This window comes from Piliocolobus tephrosceles, chromosome 7 (genome assembly GCF_002776525.5).
Source record: "Piliocolobus tephrosceles isolate RC106 chromosome 7, ASM277652v3, whole genome shotgun sequence".
Taxonomy (NCBI): Eukaryota; Metazoa; Chordata; class Mammalia; order Primates; family Cercopithecidae; genus Piliocolobus; species Piliocolobus tephrosceles.
Window position 1 is genome coordinate 13,880,642 of NC_045440.1, and position 21,206 is coordinate 13,901,847.

At 37.8% G+C, this 21,206-nt stretch overlaps 1 protein-coding gene and 1 pseudogene across 4 annotated transcripts in view; one reads left to right on the forward strand and one right to left on the reverse strand.

Annotated features, from left to right (window-relative positions):
- TUSC3 (tumor suppressor candidate 3) overlaps positions 1-21,206 on the forward strand; it is a 296,682-nt gene that overhangs the window by 205,458 nt on the left and 70,018 nt on the right. For all 4 annotated transcript variants that reach the window (XM_023219165.2, XM_023219162.3, XM_023219164.3 and 1 more), the window contains one exon: positions 1,530-1,619. In XM_023219165.2, the coding sequence (XP_023074933.1) occupies positions 1,530-1,619 (90 nt within the window). The remainder of the gene's footprint in view (positions 1-1,529; positions 1,620-21,206) is intronic.
- LOC111547405 lies at positions 16,644-17,305 on the reverse strand (annotated as a pseudogene).

The following is a 21,206-nucleotide window of genomic DNA, read 5'->3' on the forward strand; positions in this document are numbered from 1 at the left end:
TTAAGGGCTCATTCTGTTGCCCCGGCTGGGTTTGAAATTCTGAGCTCAAGGGATCCTCCCATCTCAGTCTTCTGAGTAGTTGAGACTATAAGCACATGCCACCATGTCTGGCTCCTTTTTCTGGATTTTAAAATATAGTCTGCCTAAAACACTATGTTATATTTATAGCATAAATAATCAACTTTAATGTATACTCCAAATTCACTGATATGATACTCCTATACATTAAATATAGAATTTATTTCTCTCATATAACAATTTCAAATTTTTAATGGACGTTTTTAAATGGGGAATCACTCTCTGTGCTCACCCTGGGCTTAATAGTCTATCTAGTGTGTTCACCAAGTGTAAGTGAAAATATTTTATAAATCCTGACTCAGAAAATATTCCAACCTAGGCTTAGTCTGTAAGACAAATCTGGGTTTTAACAAGTCTGAGTTAATTTCAGAGTTATTCTCAAGAAAGTTAGAAAAGGCTTCAGATTAACCCCTCTAAAGCTGTGTCATTATCTGTTGAATCACTTTGGCTGCCAAGCAGAAAACATAATCCAATTGTATTCCTTTTCTTCTTTAACAATTGTGCTAACCTAGAACATTTAGACTCCCAGTCGTGTGTTGCTCCTTCTTGTCTTAGGTGTTTTTGGTGGTGGTGGTGGTGGTGTTACTCTTTTTGGTACAAATGCCTATCAGAGCCAGGAAGCTGAAGTAAGGAGTGATTGGGCAAGATACAGGACAGGAGGAAGTCCAGGTACTGTTTTGACCTAGAGAACACGTTTAGTCTAAAGGAGTCCCATTTCATCAACTCAAGAATATTTTGTGATTTAAACAAAACACGCTGACACCTCAGTTACACTGATTGAACTGTGACTTCTGGTTTATACATTCTCTGCCCATCCTCCCTGCAATGCCTTGGATCTTCAATATTCGTTTTCCAAATACACTTTTTTCTGATACATCCAGCAGGTATATATTCTCTGTGAGTTATTCCTGGCTGTGTCTTTTTGTGATTTCTTCCATCTCTTAACATCTTCTGAATTTACTATGTCGTACGCTTTGCTGAAAGTATTTAGGTACTTACGGAGATTTAAGAACCATAATCCAATAGTGTAGGCTTTTGGTTATCCAAAATAATAGAAGAATGATGTTTAGAGGATATAGAAGATGATTATCATGTCCTTTAAAATATCACTAAAACATCAAGCGTGTCTTCTGTGCTTTTGACTGGCTCAGGTGAGCACATATCAAATTGCCTGTCACCAGGCCAGATGCTTTACGTATGTTATCCGATGCAATCATTAACGTATTTCTTTAACAGAGCTGGCACCCCAATTTTGTAGATACGGAATCTGACATGTAGGGAGAATAAGTAACTTACTCAAAGTCACATAGTTAATAAGTGAAAATTTTTTAAATGGGTGAACTGATGTATGATTTTTAAAAGGTAGTTTCTTCATGACCATTATCTTTTAGAAATGCATTATTCTGGTATTCTTTGGTTTACATATTGATATATTGTACCCTGTTTTTCAGTGTATAGTCTTTGCTATGACTTCTGGCCAGATGTGGAACCATATCCGTGGACCTCCATATGCTCATAAGAACCCACACAATGGACAAGTGGTAAGTATAATTCGTAAGCATGAATATTCTGAAGTTTAATCCAGCTTAATTTAGGAATAAGAAATTATGTTTAGTATTTAGTAGGAAAAGATTGTGTTTGTGATTCAAAATATGTATTCTTTCTAATTTACTACCTGTGTCACATATATACACATATGCATACACACACACAATATTACTTTTTTTTAGGATGAAGGCCGCTTTAGTGTTGATTTTAAAAATTAGTATCTACCGTATCAAATATACATGTATACACTATTTTTTCAAGTTTATCTACTGCTATGGCAATAATATATAACCCCACTAGAGGAAATTGGAACAGTTTGTCGTCAGTGTCCCTCCCATCCATGGTAAATTTAACTTTCTTCAGAAGGGATTAATTATGACATTGTTAAAAACCCTATTGGTCATTGTATAAGAATGTTACAAGCTCTTTGCCACAGGAGTAAAAGTGAAATTGATGTTTTGTTACATTAGTAGGAGAGTTCACATTAGTAACTGCTACTGAATTCACAAAGCTGAGTTTGTTGCCTTCTCCTTACCTTCGGTGAGTAGGAAATACTGTGATAAATCAACATAGAAACATACCGTCTTTGAGACAGTATTAGGGTGGTGAAGATGAACAGTTTTTCATTTTCTCTCTGACTTTTTCTACTTTTTCTTTTGGAAAAGGTACATATTTTGAGAATAATAGAATGGCATGGGTTCTTGTACCCATCACTAGACTTTTTCAGTTCTCATCTCATAACTATTCTTGTTTCATCTATTCTCTCTTCGTTTTCACCTGCTAATAATAAAATAATTACTGTTATTACTATATAATAATCATTTGGTCCCATATTTTGGGGAACATTTTCAGATTTCTGTAGTACAGACAAAGATAGGGAGTCAAAGCTAGCCTATTTGAATAATTGGTTACCATAATAAATTAGACATAGTTTTTGCTATATTTATATGCTTTTGAAATCTGGCATTATTTAGAAAGAACAGTAATTTCAGAAAGCCTTCAATATTCAAAATTCAGTTACACAAAGAAAAATAATTGGAACTAATTTTAGAGCAATAACTTATTCCCTTACGATTAATTTTTCACACAAATGCTGGCTTCCCAACAAGACCCTTCCTGACCACACTATTGAAAGCTGGGCCTTTCCTTTCTTCCTCCTCCCCAGTCCCTCCAGTCTGTCTCCCTCTCCTGTTTTATTTTTTCTCCACAGTACTTGTCACCTTACAATATGTTACATAATTTACTTAATGTGTTATTTTGTCCTTTTGCCTTTTGCCATGACCCCAGTAATTCATTATATATAATAACGAATTCAAAACAATTCATTACTGTTTATGGTTTGTTGAAGTATACGAAAAATTGTTCAACATTCTTACGGAATATTTTAACATATCATTGTATCCTTTTTTTGGGAGGGTATCAGACTTTTTTTTGTTTGTTTGGTAAAACTTTTATTTTAGGTTAGGGGGTGCCTGTGTAGGTTATTTACATTGGTATATTGCATGATACTTAAGTATTGGGGTATGAATGATCTTGTCACCCAAGTACTGAGTATAGTACCAAATAGGTAGTTTTTCAGCCCTTTCCTCCTCTACCCTCTAGTAGCCCACAGTGTCTGTTTTTCCTCTTTGTGTCCATGTGTATCCAATGTTTAGCTCCTACTTGTAAGAACATGCAGTACTTGATTTTCTGTTTCTGTTAATTTGCTTAGGATAATGGCCTCCAGCTGCATCCATATTGCTACAAAGGACATGAGTTCATTCTTTTTTATGGCTATGTAGTATTCCATGTTGTATATGTACCACATTTTCTTTATCCATACTGTGGATGGACACCTCAGTTGATTCCATGTCTTTGGTGTTGAGAATAATGCTGCAGTGAACATACGAGTGCATGCATCTTTTTTGTAGAACAATTTATTTTCCTTTGGGTATACACCCAGCAAAGGTATTGCTGGGTCGAACCGTAGGTATATCTTAAGTTCTTTGAGACATCTTCATATTGTTTTCCGTTATAGTTGTACTAATTTACATTCCCACCAGCAGTGTGTGTATTCCCTTTTCTGCACAACTTGCTAGCATGTATTATGTTTTGACTTTTAAAAAACAGCCATTCTGACTGGTGTAAAATGGTATTCCATTGTGGTTTTAATTTGTATTTCTCTGATGATTAGAAATTAAATGTATGAAATTAAATGATTAGAAATTAAATGTACGATGGGTGGAGCATCTTTCCATATATTTGTTGCCCACTTATCTGTCTTCTTTTCAGAAGTGTCTTGATGTGTTTGTCTGCTTTTTACTGGGGTTATTAATTTTCTGATTGTTGATTTAAGTTGCTTATAGATTCTGGATATTAGACCTTTGTCAGGTAAATAGTTTGTAAATGTTTTCTCCCATTCTGTAGGGTATCTGTTTACTCTGTTGATAGTTTCTTTTGCTGTGCCAAAGCTTTTTTAGTTTAATTAGGTCCCACTTGTCAATTTTTTATTTTGTTAAATTGCTTTTGAGGTCTTAACCATAAATGCTTTGCCAAGGCCAGTGTCCAGAATGGTATTTCCTGGGTTGTTCCAGGGGCCATTTTCCAGGGGACATTTGGTAGTGTCTGGATACATTTCGGGTTGCTCAACTTTCAGGGCATCTACCCACTCCTGGCGTTTAAGTGGTAGAGGCCAGGAATGCTGCTGAACACCTAAAATACAAAGGACAGTCTCCTATACCCAATTAAAAAAATCATCCAACTCCAAATGTCACAGTGTTGAAATGAGAAGCCTAGAGAACCTTAGATATAATTTGGTCTTCCTACATAATTTGCCGCCAAGAAAAATAACCCATCTAGCATATAATCCCAAAGAATGATTTTCTTTTTTCTTCAAAAAAGAGATAATTTGAAAAACTGAAATATCTAGAGCTTAGGATCATGCTGACCTATATTTTTTAGGATGGTTGTGTATATTGAAAGTCATTAGTAAATATGATTGGTTGTAAATGATTTTTTTTAATTTTTAAGAATTTTAATTTTATAGAGTTAGAGTCTGACTCTGTCACCTTGGTGCAGTGGTGCGATCATAGCTCACCGCAGCCTTCAGCTCCTGGCTCAAGTGATTCTCCTAACTCAGTGTCCTAAGTACCTCAGACTACAGGCCCATACCACTGTGCCTGGCCTTTTTTTTCCCCCCAAGAAATAGGATCTCACTGTGTTGCCCAGGGTGGTCTTCAACTCCTGGACTCAAGCAGTTCTCCTACCTTGGCCTCCCAAAGTTCTTGGATTACAGGCCTGAGCCACTGTGTCCATCTGTAAATGGGTTTTCTTTTACTATGCATTAGTAAATATGATTTAATCTGTGACATTTTATATGCTTAAAAAGAGATTTTAATAAGAAAAAGTAAAGACTCTGATTCACAGAAGCATTTTTATGCCTTTGTCCTGAAGTGTGCAGGCAAAGAGAAACAGAAAGAAAACAGACCAGAATTCTTTTCCAAACTCTGCCTCTTACTGGGTCTGTCTTTTTTGGGGAAGTTACTTATTCTCTCATTCTTCTGTAAAATTAGTTGAATTCTGCTTTTCTTAGTGTGGAGTTTTTGGTAGATAAAATCTGATAATAAATACAGGGCTGAGAATGACTGTGTCCATGCCCATATCAACACAAACCTGGTAGACGGCAGTGCCATAAGGCAAAGAGGGAAGGCGGTGTCAGACAGAGCCAGGTCCTATGACACGCAGCTACCAGGGGCAAGCCAGCAGTAGGCTTAGTCCAGGGGCAGAAAAGGTGGGGGAGTAGTAAGATAGGCAGAAGCTGGAGGCACCAAGAAGGGTACCATGGGTGGGAGGAACAGAAAGAGAAAGAAACATCCACTGGTTGGAGAGGCCTTGTCTGCATAAGCACTTTTAAAAGTCGAAAACACACGTGTCTTATTTTGAGGTCCTTTCAGAACAGATCCAAAGACAGTGATTTAAGTGAAAGAAGTTCATATTGGAGGTTAAGGAAACATGGGAGAAGAGTGGGACACTAAGTCTAGGAAGGAAAGCAGCCAAAAAAGATGTGTTTATCCAGTCAGTGTTGTGAGCGACTGAAGCTTAATTCTGCTATGGGATCTGGGGGAGCCTGTGTAGAACACATATGTCAGCTTTCCTACTGCAGTGGTGAGGGAGCTGAGGTATTTATACACCAGATCTCATCAGTCATTTGCTGAGAGCTATTCTCTTGGCAAAGTTATTACTTCTCCAGCACTGGTGGACTTCATCTGTCAAAGAAAGCCAGCCAGTCAAAGAAATGCAGGTGCTGGTGGTGGAAATCAGGCTGGAACACACTAAGGCATTAAGGGCAAAGAAACATGGGTAGTGTACTACTCATAGACTATATTTACTACAACTTAGGTTAGTTTATTCTGTTTTAGTAGATTCCAACAGAGAGGACAAAAATCAGGAAACAAACACGTTTGGTATTGGTTTTATTTCAGGCTATGCTCTGGAAAACAAAGCAACAAATAAAAGTCTCATCAATTAAATATAGTTTTATTTTTAAGCCAGTACCATATGTCTTGTAAACAGTCCTTCAGAAAAAAGTATAAAAATGTATGCATATTTAAAAACATCTATCTCTATAAGAAATTTTATCTTTGTTTCACATTTTAACAGGTCTTTTTAAAAATTTTAGATTGATGGAGTACATGCGCAGGTTGTTACAAGAGTATATTGTGTGATGCTGAGGATTGGGCATTGCTGAAGCCATCACACAGATAGGAAGTTTTTCAGATTTTGGCCTACTTTCCTCACTCCCTCTTTTTGGAGTCCCTAGCATCTGTTGTTCTAATGTATATGTCTGTATGCACCCAAGGTTTAGCTCCCACTTGTGAGAACATACAATATTTGTTTTCCTGTTTCGGCATGAATTTGCAACTCCAGCTGCATTTATGTTGATTCAAAGGATGTGATTTTGTTATTTGTAATGGCTGCATAGTATTCCCTGGTGTATATGTACCATAATTTCTTTATTTAATTCACTGTGGATGAGCACCTAGGTTGATTTAATGTGTTTGCTATTGTGAATAATTCTACAGTGAACATACAAGTACTTGTGTCTTTTTGGTAGAACTGTTTATTTTCTTTTATGTATATACCCAGTAATGAGATTGCTAGGTAGAATGGCAGTTCTCATTTTAGTTCCTTGAAAGATCTCCAAACTGCTTTCCACAGTGACTGAAATAATTTGCATTCCCAGCAGTGATGTATAAGCATTCCCTTTTCTCCACAGCCGTGCAAACATCTGTGTTTTTTTGACTTTTCTGTAATAGCCATTCTGACTTGTGTGAAGTGGTGTCTCATTGTAGTTTTGATTTGCATTTCTCTGATGATTAGTGTTGATGAGCATTTTTTCATGTTTATTGGCCACTTGTATGTTTTCTTTTGAGAAGTATCAGTTCATATCCTTTGCCCACTTTTTAATGGGGTTCTTTATTTTTTGCTTAAGTTTTTTAAGTTCCTTATAGATTCTGGAAATTAGTCCTTCATCAGATGCATAGTTTGTATTTTCTCCTGTGCACGTTGTCAATTTACTCTGTTGATAGTTTCTTTTGCTGTGTAGAAGCTCTTCAGTATAATTAGGTTCCACTTGTCAATTTTTGTTTTGTTTGCGATTGCTTTTGAAGACTTAGTCATAAAATGTTTGACTAGGCCAGTGTCCAAATGGATATTTCTTAGGTTTTCATCTGGGATTTTTATAGTTTTAGGTATTTTTAAGTCTTTAATCCATTTTGAGTTAATTTTGTATATGTGGAAAGCTAGGAGTCAAGTTTCATTCTTTTGCCTATGGCTAGCCACTTACCCCAGCACCATTTATTGAATAGGTGTTTATTCCTCGTTGTTTGTGTAGACTTTGTCAAAGATCAGGTGGTTGTAGATGTGTAACTTTACTTCTGGGTTGTCTGTTTTGTTCCATTGGTCTGCATGTCTATTTTTGTACCAATACTATGCTGTTATGGTTACTGTTGCTTTGTAGTATAGTTTGATGTTAGGTAATATCCCTCCAGCTTTGTCATTTTTGCTTAGGATTACCTTGACTATTTATGCTATGTTTGGGTTCCATATGAATTTTAGAATAGCTTTTTTTTTTTTTTTTCTAATTCTGTGAAAAATTATGGTAAATGGAGAGAAATGGTACTGAACCTGTACATTACTTTGGGCAGAATGGCCATTTTAATGATAGTGAGCCTCCTTCCAATCCATGAGCATGGGATGTTTTTCCCTTTATTTGTGTCATCCGTGATTTCTTTCAGCAATGTTTTGAAGCTCTCCTTATAGAGATCTTTCACCTCTTTGGTTACATGTATGCCTAGGTAATGTGTGTGTGTGTGTGTCTGTGGCGGGGCGGGCAGTTGTGAATAAGAATGTGTTCTTGATTTGATTCTCAGCTTGAAAGTTATTTCAATAATTCAAGCATTATTTAGAAATGCCACTAATTTTTGTAGATTGATTTTGTATCCCGAAACTTTACTGAAATCGTTTATCAGGCCTTTTGGTAGAGTCTTTAGGGTTTCCTAGATAAAGAATCGTATGGTCTGCAAAAAGAGACACTTTGACTTATTCTTTTCCTATTTGGATGTCTTCTGTTTCTTTTTCTTTCCTTATTGTTCTCATGAAGACTTCCAGTACTATGCTGAATAGGAGCAGAGAGTGGACATCCTTGTCTTGTACCAGTTCTCAGGGAGAATGGTTCCAGCTTTTGTCTCCTGTTCAGTATGATGTTGCCTGTGGGTTTGTCATAGATGGCTCTTATGATTTTGAAGTATATTCCTTTGATGCATTTGAGGATTTTTATCACGAATAGATGCTGGACATTATTGAAAGCTTTTTCTGTGCCTATTGTGATTATGGTATGGTTTTGTTTTTAAATATGTTTATGTGGTGTATTACATTTATTGATTTGTGTATGTTGAACCAACTTGGCATCCCAGAAATGCAACCTCCTTGATTGTAGTGAGTTAACTTTTGAATGTGCTGTTGGATTCAGTTTGCTATAATAGGATTTTATTGAGGATTTTTACATCTATGTTCATTAGTGATATTGGTGTATAATTTTTTGTTGTTGTGTCTTTGCCAGGTTTTGGTATCGGTGCTGCTAGCTACATAGAATGTGTTAGGGAGGATGGGAGGATTCCTCCGTTGTGTGTGTGTGTGTGTGTGTGTGTGTTTTGGAATAGTTTCAGTAAAGTTGATATCAACTCTTCTTTATTATCCATCTTGAATTCATCTGAGGATTCCGTCCCGTCCTCCTTTTTTTTTTTTTTTTTTTTGAGCAGTTTCAGTAGGGTTGGTACCAGTTCTTCTTTATATATTTTACAGAATTCATCTGAATACATCTGGTCCAGGGTGTTTTTTGGTTAGTAGGTTTTTTATTACTGATTCAGTTTTGGAGGTCACTATTTGTCTGTTCAGGGTTTCAGTTTCTTCCTGATTCAGTCTTGGAAGAGCATATGTTTCCAGGAATTTATCCATTTACTCTAGATTTTCTAGTTTTTGTACAATGAGGTATTAATATAGTGCCTGAGTATCTTTTTTATTTCTGTGGCATCAGTTGTAACGTCACCTTTGTCATTTCTGATTGTGCTTATTTGCATCTTTTCTTTTTCTTCTTTGTTAATCTAGCCAGTAGTCTTTTGATCTTGTTTATCCTTTCAAAGAACCAACTTTTGGTTTCATTGATTCTTTATATAGATTTCTGGCTTCAATTTCATTGAGTTATGCTCTGATTTTAGTTATTTATTTTTGTCTGCCACCTTTTGGGCTAGTTTTTTCTTGTTTTTCTAATTTCTCTGGACGTGATGTTAGACCATTGAGATTTTTCTGTCTTTTTGATATAGGTATTTAACACTATAAACATTTCTCTTAACACTGGTTTTACTGTATCCTAAAGATTTTGGTATGTTGTATCTTTGCTATCATTTGACTCAAACAATTTTTTGTTTTCTGCCTTAATTTGTTATTTACCCAAAAATCATTCAGGAGCAAATTATTTAGTTACTGTGTAATTTTGTGTTTTTGAGATTTCCTCTTGAAATTATTCTATTTTTATTCCACTGTGATCTGAGAATATGCTTGGTATGATTTTGATTGTTTTGAATACACCAAAGATGTTTCATGTTCAGATAAGAAGAATGTTTATTCTGCGGTTGTTTTGCAGAGTATTCTGTGGATGTCAGTTAAGTCCATTGCATTTAATTTAAGTTCAGAATTTCTTTGTTAATTTTCTGCCTCAGTTATCTAATGCTGTGACTGGGGTCTCGACATTCCCCTACTATTGTTCTGTGCCTATCCAAGTCTTTTTGTAAGTCTAGAAATTTTTTATGAATGTTTTATGAATCTGGGTGCTCCAATTTTGGATGCATATATATTTAAGATACTTAAGTCTTCTGAATGTTTATCAATATGTAATTACCTTCTTTGTCCTTTCTTAACTGTTGTTGATTTGAAGTCAGTTTTATCTCATGTAAGTACAGTCTCTGCTCTGTTTTTCATTTGAGTGTTAGATCTTTATCCATTTCTTTGAGCCTATGAGTATTGTTACATGTAAATGAATCTATTGGAGACGGAACATATTTTAATGCAGTTTTCCACTGTCTATTAAGTGAAGCGTTTAGACTGTTTACAGTCAACGTTAATACTGATATGCGAAGTTTTCTTCCTATTGTGCTGTTGTTAGCTGGTTAACCTTTAGTCTTGATTGTGTAGTTGCTTTATAGTGTCTCTGGGCCATGTGCTTATGTGTGTTTCTGTGGTGGCAGCTATTATTCTTTTGTTTCCATGTTTACAACTTTCTTAAGTAGCTCTTGTAAGGCCAGTCTTGTAGTAATGAATTCTCTTAGTGATTGATTCTCTGGGAAAGATTTTATTTTTTCACTTATCAGCTTAGTTTGGTATGAGATGAAATTGTTGGTTGGAATTTTGTTTCTTTAAGAATTCTAAAAGTTGGCCCCACTCTCTTCTGGCTTGTATGTTTTCTGACAGGAAGTCCTGTGTTAGCCTGATGGGGTTCCCGTCATAGGTGATAGGACCCTTTTCTCTAGCTGCCTTTAAGATTTTTCTTTTGCATTGTCCTTGGAAAGGCTGATGACTGTTTGCCTTGGGGACAGTCATCTTGTGTAGTTTCTTGCAGGGAATCTCTGCAGTTCTTGTATTTGCACATTCATTTCTCTAATGAGATTGGGGAAATATTTGTGGGTTATATCCTCAAATATGTTTTCCAAGTTTTCTGCTTTCTCTTAAGAATGCAAAATGAGTCATAGATTTGGTTGTTTTACATAATCTCTTATTTCTCAGAGGCTTTGTTCATTTTTTAAAATTATTTTTTCTTTATCTGACTGGGTTGATTTGAAGGAGTGATCTTCAGGCTCTGAAATTGTTTCTTCTGCTTGATCTAGTCTATTGTTAGGACTTCCAACTGTAATTTGAAATTCCTGTAGTGGATTTCTCAATTCCAGAGGTTTAGTTTGTTTCTTTCTTACTATATCTTTGTTGTCTTTCAAATTTTGAATTGCTGCTCTGACTTGCTTGCAGTGGATTTCAACTTCCTCTTGGATCTCATTGAGCTTCTTTGCCATCCAGCTTCTGAATTTATATCTTTAATTTCACACATTTCATCGTGGTTAGGATCGATTGTTAGGGAGCTAGTGCAATCCTTTGGACATTACAAAAGACTAACTTTTTCAGTTCTTGTACTTCCTGCACTGATTCCTTCTCAGAAGGAACTGGTGCTACTTTTTCTTTTTGAATTTGATATTGTTTGGTTGGGGCTTTTTATTTTTATATTCTCTTTTCCTTGAAGGTTTGACTATGGCATATGCTGTGTATGGTCAGTTGGCTTCGTCTCTGAGTGCTTTCATAAGGCCAAGCCTTTGTACGGTTTCCTTGGTTGCAAATAGGTTCCTGTGGTGGGTTTCACAGGCTCTGAGTGTTGAAGCAATGTGGTTTTGTTTGATGGTGTAATTCAGATTGCAGTCCACTGGATGACACTTAAGAGATAAGGGCCTGCAAATAGGATCTTAGTTGTGCTCTCCACTTTTGTATTTCTTTTACTTACTTATTATTTATTTATTTATTTATTTATTTATATTCTTATTATACTTTAAGTTCTAGGGTACATGTGCATAACGTGCAGGTTTGTTACATATGTATACTTGTGCCATGTTGGTGTGCTGCACCCATTAACTCGTCAGCACCCATCAACTCATCATTTACATCAGGTATAACTCCCAGTGCAATCCCTCCCCCGTACCCCCTCCCCCCTCCCCATGATAGGCCCCGGTGTGTGATGTTCCCCTTCCCGAGTCCAAGTGATCTCATTGTTCAGTTCCCACCTATGAGTGAGAACATGCGGTGTTTGGTTTTCTGTTCTTGTGATAGTTTGCTGAGAATGATGGTTTCCAGCTGCATCCATGTCCCTACAAAGGACACAAACTCATCCTTTTTTATGGCTGCATAGTATTCCATGGTGTATATGTGCCACATTTTCTTAATCACCCTGAAGGCGCCCAATCTCGTCTGATCTCGGAAGCTAAGCAGGGTCGGGCCTGGTTAGTACTTGGATGGGAGACTTTTGTATTTCACTGCATCCACAGTAGTGCTCTGGGGTGGGAAGGCGGGGGTGAGATATGACTACCTCTCTGGTTTCTGAGCTTTGGTGGTAACCCATTCAACTACTGGTGCCTTTCCAATGTTTTCCTTGCCCTGGGGGTCGGTGGGGGGCGGGCTCTAATGGGCTATGCTTCTGCCTCCTGCAGAGCAGTCCAGGAGAGTCACAACTCATTGGAAACCCACTGTTCTCTGTATTTGCGCGAGTCAGAACAAGTTGTGGAGTGTGTTCACTGGTGGTCTGGTGATGCAGCAGATGAAGGGCAGAGGATCCTGACCAGGGCATGGAACCATATGTACAACTGGTATATTTTCAACCTGTCAGCCCAACAGGCTTGCGTTCTCCTCACCTGGTGGGTCTTCCTCCAGTGTCTGCACCAGGAACGGGCCCAACCGGCTAAGCTTGTCCTAAGCCTTCTGCACCCAGATAACTGTTCTAGACATTTGATGCCTTGGGACTCCTTGGGGAAGAAGCTGCAGCTGGCTGTCAGGCTGCATTCGTCCGGACTGGTCTTATGGAAGGGGGGATGCCCAGCTCTGATGTCAGCACATGAGCCCATGCCACAGTCTTCTCTGTGTTCTGAGACTGAGGGCTGCTTGCCCACTCAAGCTAAGGCCACAGATCTCAGGTTGGTGTCCCTGGGTGGTGTCGTCCAGTCCCGGGGAGTTGGGACCAGATCCAGGGGTTTGTTCTATAGCCCATGGATGTCAGGACCAGCTGTGCTGCAGGACAGCAGACTGCTCCTAGGCCTCCGGCAAAACACTCAGAAGGGGCAATGGAGGCTGTGCTGTGGGCACACTTCTGCAAGATCACTCAGGCAGGCAGGCTTAGGAGGGGCCACGGGGTTACATGGATCAGATGCACCCCAGCCCTGTGGCAATGGTGGCCCTGCTCTCTTCCAGCCTAGCAGACAGCAGGAGCTGCAGCCACTCAGTATAGCGTGGCAAGCCTTGGGGCATGGACACCTATGCTCCCACATGTTGCTGCAGCTGCACTGCACAATGAAACATTTGGGGATGTATGCAAGTTTGAGCTGTGCTTCTCCCTATTCTCTGGGTGGCTTCCGTGCCAGTTCAGAGGTCTTTGGGGGTCTTGGGAAACCTGTAGCTGGGATCCCAGAGGTATGTGGTGGCAGTGTAGTGCCAAAGTTCCTTCACTCACTGCTTCCTCAGGTCTGCTTCAGTACAGGGGGCCGGTCCTAGTGCCCCACGACTCTGAATGGCCTCCTAGCTTCCTCCCTCTTTAATCACAATGTCCATCTCCTCTCTGTTGACCTGACGCTTTCTCACAAAATCTTTATTCAGTGTGATGGTTTATTTGATATTTTGGTTCCTCTCGATAGTTCCCGGCTGTTTCTAGTTAGACATCTTGAAGATTTTAAAAATTCTTAAAAAGATGGATAGATAATTTGTTCCCTTCTCAGAAAGTTTGTTATTGATGCTGTCAACAGGGCCTTTGTTTTGAATTGTATTTTTCAGAAGTGGTGTTCACTGCAGTCCTCTGAGCCATTTATTTCTACTGCACATTGACCTCAACATCAACAGTGTACACTTGGGGAAAACACTGTTTAGAATGGCACATAGTTTGTGGCAATCAACAGAATCAGTGTATAACAGACCTGTATCAGCTCTGATATTCTGATTCTATCTTTAATAGCTGAATTTTCCAACTGCAGTGAGCAAGTCGGGCCTGAGAAGCTTAATAAAAGACAGGAGTATTTTGTTGGGTGTTCATTTAGTTCTTAGTTTGTTTTGAAAAATCAGTGGTATTTGTAAGGCTAGTGACTCTGCTCAGATTTTCATACATTAATTGTGAAATCAAACATGTCTAGGAAAACCTGAAGATATTGACAAAGTGTTTCTTCATTGAACTTAAATGTAAATGAACACAGAGAATATAAAGAAAATTAATAGTGCAGGCAGTGTGGTGCTGTGCTGATTTGCAAGTTTGTTTGTTTGTCACTATTAAGATACTATGTAATGGCACAAGTCAAGTACTAATGGTCCACTGCACAGCATGAAAGGCAACACAAAAGCAGTCATTATTGTGTAACTAAAGGGAAACTATACAAACGTATGGTTACATAGGACATAAAAACAATTTTTGTTGTTAAAAAAGCAATAATCTTTTAACAATATGCGCTTGACGAAATAAAGCCTATGCGTAGGCTGTAACTCCCACCATGAACAAATGCGTTATTTTCAAGATTTGGATTTTAGCTACTGCTTGACAAGGATTTCTATGGGTTTGCCAGATATAGTCCAAAAATTTTCACTGCATTATAATTCAGTTGTGAGTAAAACTGAGTGTTATATTCTACATGCACATGCAGAACATTTTACTGCAAAATGACCTGCTGATGTAGTCTAAAATTTATCATTGAGGCATTTTTTTCCTATTTCTTAGGCAACCATATTATACTTTATCCAACTTTCTTCACTTTCATGCCTCAGGGATTTTGTACATGCTAGGTCTTAGAGAGCCATTAATGACGCTATCATCCCATTTTTTAAAAAGTTAAAAATCATATAGACTGATTTAGATTAAATGTAATGCTTTCAACAGAAATACTTACAAAGGGCATTCAGTGGCTTTATTACAGTCCTCATATCACCAGCAAAGAGAATGTTAACATTATCCTAAACAAAAAACCCCAGCAAGACAAGAGTAATTGACACACATTAAGGATATACGGAAATCTTGGTGGTAGTATTTGGAATTGAGATTCTTCCCTTTTATTTATTTATGCCTTTATTTTTCTATCCACTTAACATATCTGTTATGTACTCTGTTTGCACTAGTAGTACGGATATATCATGCAGCTCATTGTCTAGTGGGGATACATAATATGATATCAGTTAGCCTAAAGTCTCAGTCTTCAGAGCCTTGCTTCTTATTGAGTTGCATATTTGAGACTGGAATTGTTTTGGAATTTTGCCTCCGCACCACGGTCATTTTATGGCTGTGACACTGCATCTGATCTCTTACAAACTCTGCCTTATCTTTATATTCCTTTTTATTTTTTAATATTTGTGTCTGCCCCTTCATTCCTTCTATCTACCTGGTTTTAATTTTTAGTGTCACCATTTAAACTATATGCATTCTTTATCCTAACATCTGACTGAGTCTTGATTGCCAGCGCAGACTACTCTTATACTTCCCTTCAGTTGTTGCTACCTACCTATGATCCTGGCAATTAATTACAATGAAGAACCATGTGAATTGTAGCCTTACTTCATGACAAAGCACTTCACACATGGTAGATAGTAAATAAACGATATTGCATAGATAAATAAATCTTTCTTTGTAAATAGGAACTCAAATTATATCTTTAGCCTTTCAAAATGTTAAGTGGATCGGAAAAAAATTGTTTTCCCTGCTAACATTTGTTTGTAATTAAAACCACACGCACAGAGGGATTATAGAACTACATAGTGCGAATGTGTCTTAATATGTCAAACTTCATCTAATACAGTTAATTATTCTCTGAGTATCGAGAAGAAATACTACATCAGAGGAGAAAGTATAAGAACAAAAAGAGAGACAGGGAAAGGGATAAATTACTTGTTAACTTTTTCATATTGTTTACATTTTTTCCTATTAGGTAAACTGTGTAGTACACTGGAAAGAGTCCTATGGTCTTAAAAAAAAAAAAAATTATTTTCATATCAGTGAAGTTAAGTATAATTATATTAAAGATAATTCATAATTATGTACATTCAGGATTGAAAAAAGCATTTTTCATTTATAACTCTACAATTTCAAAAACAAGATGTACATTTCAATAACTCAGAAAAATTCTTTTCAGTGCATGTTTATCAAGCGTCATTAGGTTTTGATTCCATATCATGCTAGTCTATGATTTTAGTAAGTTTTTCGTAGCCTTACATGAGATGAACATTCAAAAACTAACACTTCAGTATTCTTTGTTTTTAACTTTTAGGTTCAGGGGTACACGTGCAGATCTGTTATATAGCTAAACTGTATGTTACAAGGGTTTGATGTATAGATTATTTCACTGCCCAGGTAATCAGTATAGTACCTGATGGGTAGTTTTATGATCCTCATCCTCAGGTAGGCCTTAGTGCCTGTTGTTTCTGTCTTTTGTTTTTTGTTTTTGTTTGAAATAGAAATTTAGTCTCAGAATAATGCACAAAAGCACAGGTTGAAGCTACTGTTAGGAGGCTTCCCCCCCTTCCATTTCCTCCTTCCCCCTCCTCTGTATGCCAGGGAGGACACAGTTGAAGGAAACATGCAGTCACAAACAACAATCAGCTCTAAACACAAAAAAGTTTGGTCCAAAAGAACTCAGTATAATTAATCCAGTTACTTTGTAGAACTTCACTGGGTAGGATTAAGATACTGCAGATGTAGTGTTTCCAAGGGCGGTTCAGTGCACCAGGGGTGCCTGCTCGAGGGAGCTGAGGACTGAGTGCGTGCAGGGGACCTCTTTGGCCTGCGTGCTGGACCTGGGGTTACAGTCACAGAGCCAGGCCACTTGATGCCACTCAGTGCTGGGGGATGACTCATCAACGTCATTAACAAAATCTTCTGCCCTTTGCCCTTTGTTGTTTGCCTTTGTTTTCTGTAGCTGCTCGTCTTGTCTTGCACACCACTCTTCCAGCTCCTTTATCATGTTTTCTTTCCACTCTGCTTCTTGCTTCTGAGAATAGGCAGCAAGTGCTTCTAAGTGTTCCATTTTTCTCTTCTTTCCATTTGCAAATATTTTCAGGGTGTGATTAGAATCGATCCACTTGTGAAATAGCTGCATAATTGTCTCTTGGACCATTAACTTCCTGGTAGTAGTCACCATCATCACTCCGTCAACAGCATGTGGACCCCTAGCTGTTCGCCTTGTGGCTGGGGCCCGGGGGCGACACCATCCAGGATGTCGAAGGTGACCTTGTTGTTCTTGATACCCGTAGTCTTGCTCTCTTGCTGTGCCAAGAAGGCCGCTGCTGGGTCTTCTTCAGTGGCGCCGGCCACTCCATTCCCCAGGACAGGATCCCCAGGGGTGCCACCAGGGACACCGAATGGATCTTGCTCAGCCATGTCTTGCAATTTAATGGCACAGACACCAATGGTAAGAGACAAAGTAACCAATCCACCGACGACACCATGCCTGGCAATCGTGGTTGTGGTACCAACTGGGAGATGTTGTTCCTTTCTTTGTGTCTATATGTACTCAGTGTTTACCACCCACTTACAAGTGAGAACATGCTCTATTTGGTTTTCTGTTCCTGTGTTAGTTTGCTTAGGATAATGGCATCCAACTCCATTCATGTTCTGCAAAGCACATGATCTCATTCTTTTTTATGGCTGCTTAATAGTCATATATATATATATGTATATATGCACCACATTGTCTTTATCTGTTCTACCATTGATGAACATTTAGGTTAATTCCATTTCTTTACTCCTATGAATAGTACTATGATGCACATACACGTGTATGTGTCTTTATGGTAGAACAACTTACATTTTTGGGGGTATATACACAATAATGGGATTGCTGGGTCAAATGGTAATTAATTCTGTTTTAAGTTCTTTGAGAAATCGCCAGACTGCCTTCCACATTGGCAGAACTAATTTACACTCCCACCAGCAGTGTATAAGCTTTCTTCTTTTCCACAATCTCTCCAAAATCTATTATTGTCTGTCTTTTTAGTAGCCATTCTGATTGGTGTGAGGTAGCATCTCATTATGGTTTTGATTTGCATTTCTGTAATGATTAACGATGCTGAGCATTTCTTCCTATGCTTGTGGGCGAGGTGTTTGTCTGCTTTTGGATAGTGTCAGTTCATGTCCTTTGCCCACTTTTAAAGGGAGGTTTTTTTTTTTGTTTTTTTTTTTTGCTTATTTTTCTTACAAATTCTGGATATTAGACCTTTGTCAGATGCGTAATTTGCCACCACTTTCTCCTATCCTGTAGGTTGTCTGTTTATGCTGTTGATAACTTCTTCTGGTGTGCAGAAACTCTTTAGTTTAATTATGTCCCATTCGTCAATTTTTCTCTTTCTTGCAGTTGCTTTGAGCGTCTTCATCATGAAATCTTTGCCAGATCCTATCTCCAGAATGGTGTTTCCTGGGTTATCTTCTGGGGTTTTATAGTTTTGGTTTTACGTTTAAGTATTTCATCCATCTTGAGTTGATTTTTGTGTAGGGTGTAAGGAAGGGATCCAGTTTCAATCCTCTGCATATGGCTAGCAAGTTATCCCAGCACCATTAACTGAATAGGGAATTCTTTCCCCATTGTTTGTTTTTGTCAGGTTTGTCAAAGATCAGATAGTTGTAGGTTTGCAGCATTACTTCTGGGCTCCTTATTCTGTTCCATTGGTCTGTGTGTCTATATTCGTACCAGTACAATGGTGTTATGGCTACTGTAGCATTGCAGTATAGTTTGAAGTCTGCTAATGCCAAATGCTTCCAGCTTTGCCCATTTTTGGTTCCGTATGAATTTTGAAATAGTTTTTTTCCTAATTCTGTGAAGAATGTCCTTGGTAGTTTAATAGGAATATCAATGAATTTGTGGATTGCTTTGGGTAATGTGGTCATTTTAACGATAGTGATTCTTCATAATGATGAACATGGAATATTTTTCTATTTGTTTGTATCATCTCTCATTTCTTTGAACAGTGTTTTACAATTATGAAATATTTCAGAGAGCTTTTACCTCCTTGGTTATCTGTATTCTTAAGTATTTTATTCTTTTTGTGGGAATTATGAATGGGATTGCAGTCTTAATTTGGCTTTCACCTTGGATGTTGTTGGTGTATAGGAATGCAATTGATTTTTCTACATGATTTACTATCCTGAAACTTGGCTGAAGTTGTTTAGCAGATCAAGGAGCTTTTGGACAGAGACTATGGGGTTTTCTAGGTATAGAGTTATATTGTCAGCAAACATCGATAATTTGACTTCCTTTCTTTTTATTTTGATGCCTTTTATTTCATTTTCTTGCTGGATTTCTCTTGCTAGGACTTAACAGTACCATGTTGCATTGGAGTGGTAAGAGAAGGCATCTTCATCTTGTTCCACCTTTCAAGGGTAATGTTTCCAGCTTTACCCATTCACTATGATGTTGGCAGTGGGTTTTTCATAGAGGGCTCTTATTTTTTTTGAAATATGTTCCTTCAATGTCTAGTTTGCTGAGGGTTTTTAATATGAAGGAATATTGAATTTTTTTGAAAGACTTTCATGTATGAAGATGATCAGGTGGTTTTGGTTTTTGTTTTGAGACAGAGTCTGTTCTCTTGCCTAGGCTGGAGTGCAGTGGTATGATCTTAATTCACTGCAGCGTCTGCCTCTTGGGTTCAAACGATTCTCATGCCTCAGCCTCCCAAGTAACTGGGATTACAGGTGCTTGCCACCATGCCTGGCTAATTTTTGTATTTTTAGTAGAGACAGGGTTTCACCATGTTGGCCAGGCTGGTCTAGAACTCTTGGCCTGAAGTGATCCATCCGCCATGGCTTCCCAAAGTGCTGGGATTACAGGCGTGAGCCACCGCACCTGGCACATGTGGTTTGTTTTATTAGTTATGTTATGTTATGCATCACATTTATTGATTTGTGTATGTTGAACCAACATTGCATCCCAGAGATAAAGACTTCTTGATCATGGTGGATTAACTTTTTGATATACTGCTGGATTTAGTTTGCTAGTATTTTGTTGAGGATTTTTTGGTCCATGTTCATAAAAAATGTTGGCCTAATGTTTTCTGGTTTAGTTGTAACTCTCAGTTTTTGATATCAGGATGATGCTAGCCTCATAGAATGGGTTCAGGAGGAGACCCCTCTTTATTTATTTATTTATTTATTTATTTATTTATTTATTTTTTGCTGTAGTTTCTTTGGGAACGGTAGCAGCTCTTCTTTATACATCTGGTAGAATTTCACTTTGAATCCATCTGGTCCTGGGCTTTTTCTTGTTGTTAGGCTTTTTATTACTTACTCAATTTCAGAACTTACTGTTGATCAGTTCAGGGATTCAGCTTCTTCCTGGTTCAATCATGGGAGGTTGTATGTTTCCAGGAATGTATCTGTTTCTTCTAGGTTTTCTAGCTTGTGTGCATAGAGGTGTTTGTAGTAGTTTCTGAGGGCTTTTTTTTTTTTAATATTTCCGTGGAGTCAGTGGTAGCACCCCCTTTGTCATTTTTGATTGAGTTTATTTGGATATTGTCTCTTACTTTAGTGCTCTAGCTAGAGGTCAATTTAACTTATTAGTTTCCACTACTGGACTGTGTGGTTATGTCAGTCTCTTCACAGGTCTCTAAGAACATGTTTTATGAATCTGTGTGTTCCTCTGTTGGGTGCATGTATGTTTAAGATAGTTAGGTCCTCTCGTTGAATTGAGCTGTTTACCACTATATAAAGGGCTTGTCTTTCTTGGTCTTTGTTGCTTTAAAGACTGTTTTGTCTGAAATTAGAATACCAACCTCTGCTTTCTTCTGTTTTCCATTTGCTTGGTAGATTTTCCTCCATCTCTTCACATGGAGCCTGCAGATGTGATTGCGTGTGAGATGGATCTGTTGAAGACAACTTACCATTGGCTCTTGATTCTTTATTCAACTTGCCACTTTGTGCCTTTTAATTGGGGCATTTAGCCTGTTTACATTCAAGGTTGATATTGATATGTGTGGATTTGGTCCTGTCATCCTACTGTTAGCTGGTTATTATGTAAACTTGTTTGTGTGGTTGCTTTACAGTGTCACTGGTGCATGTATTTAAGTGTATTTTTGTAGTAGCCAGTAATGATATTTTCTTTCCACATTTAGTACTTCCTTCAGAACCTCTTTTAAGGTGGTGCTGGTGGTCATGAATTCCCTTAGGATTTTCTTTCCAAAAAGGATTTTACTTCTTTGCTTATGAAGCTGAATTTGGCTGGATATAAAACTCTTGGTTGGAAGTTCTTTCTTTCTTTCTTTCTTTCTTTCTTTCTTTCTTTCTTTCTTTC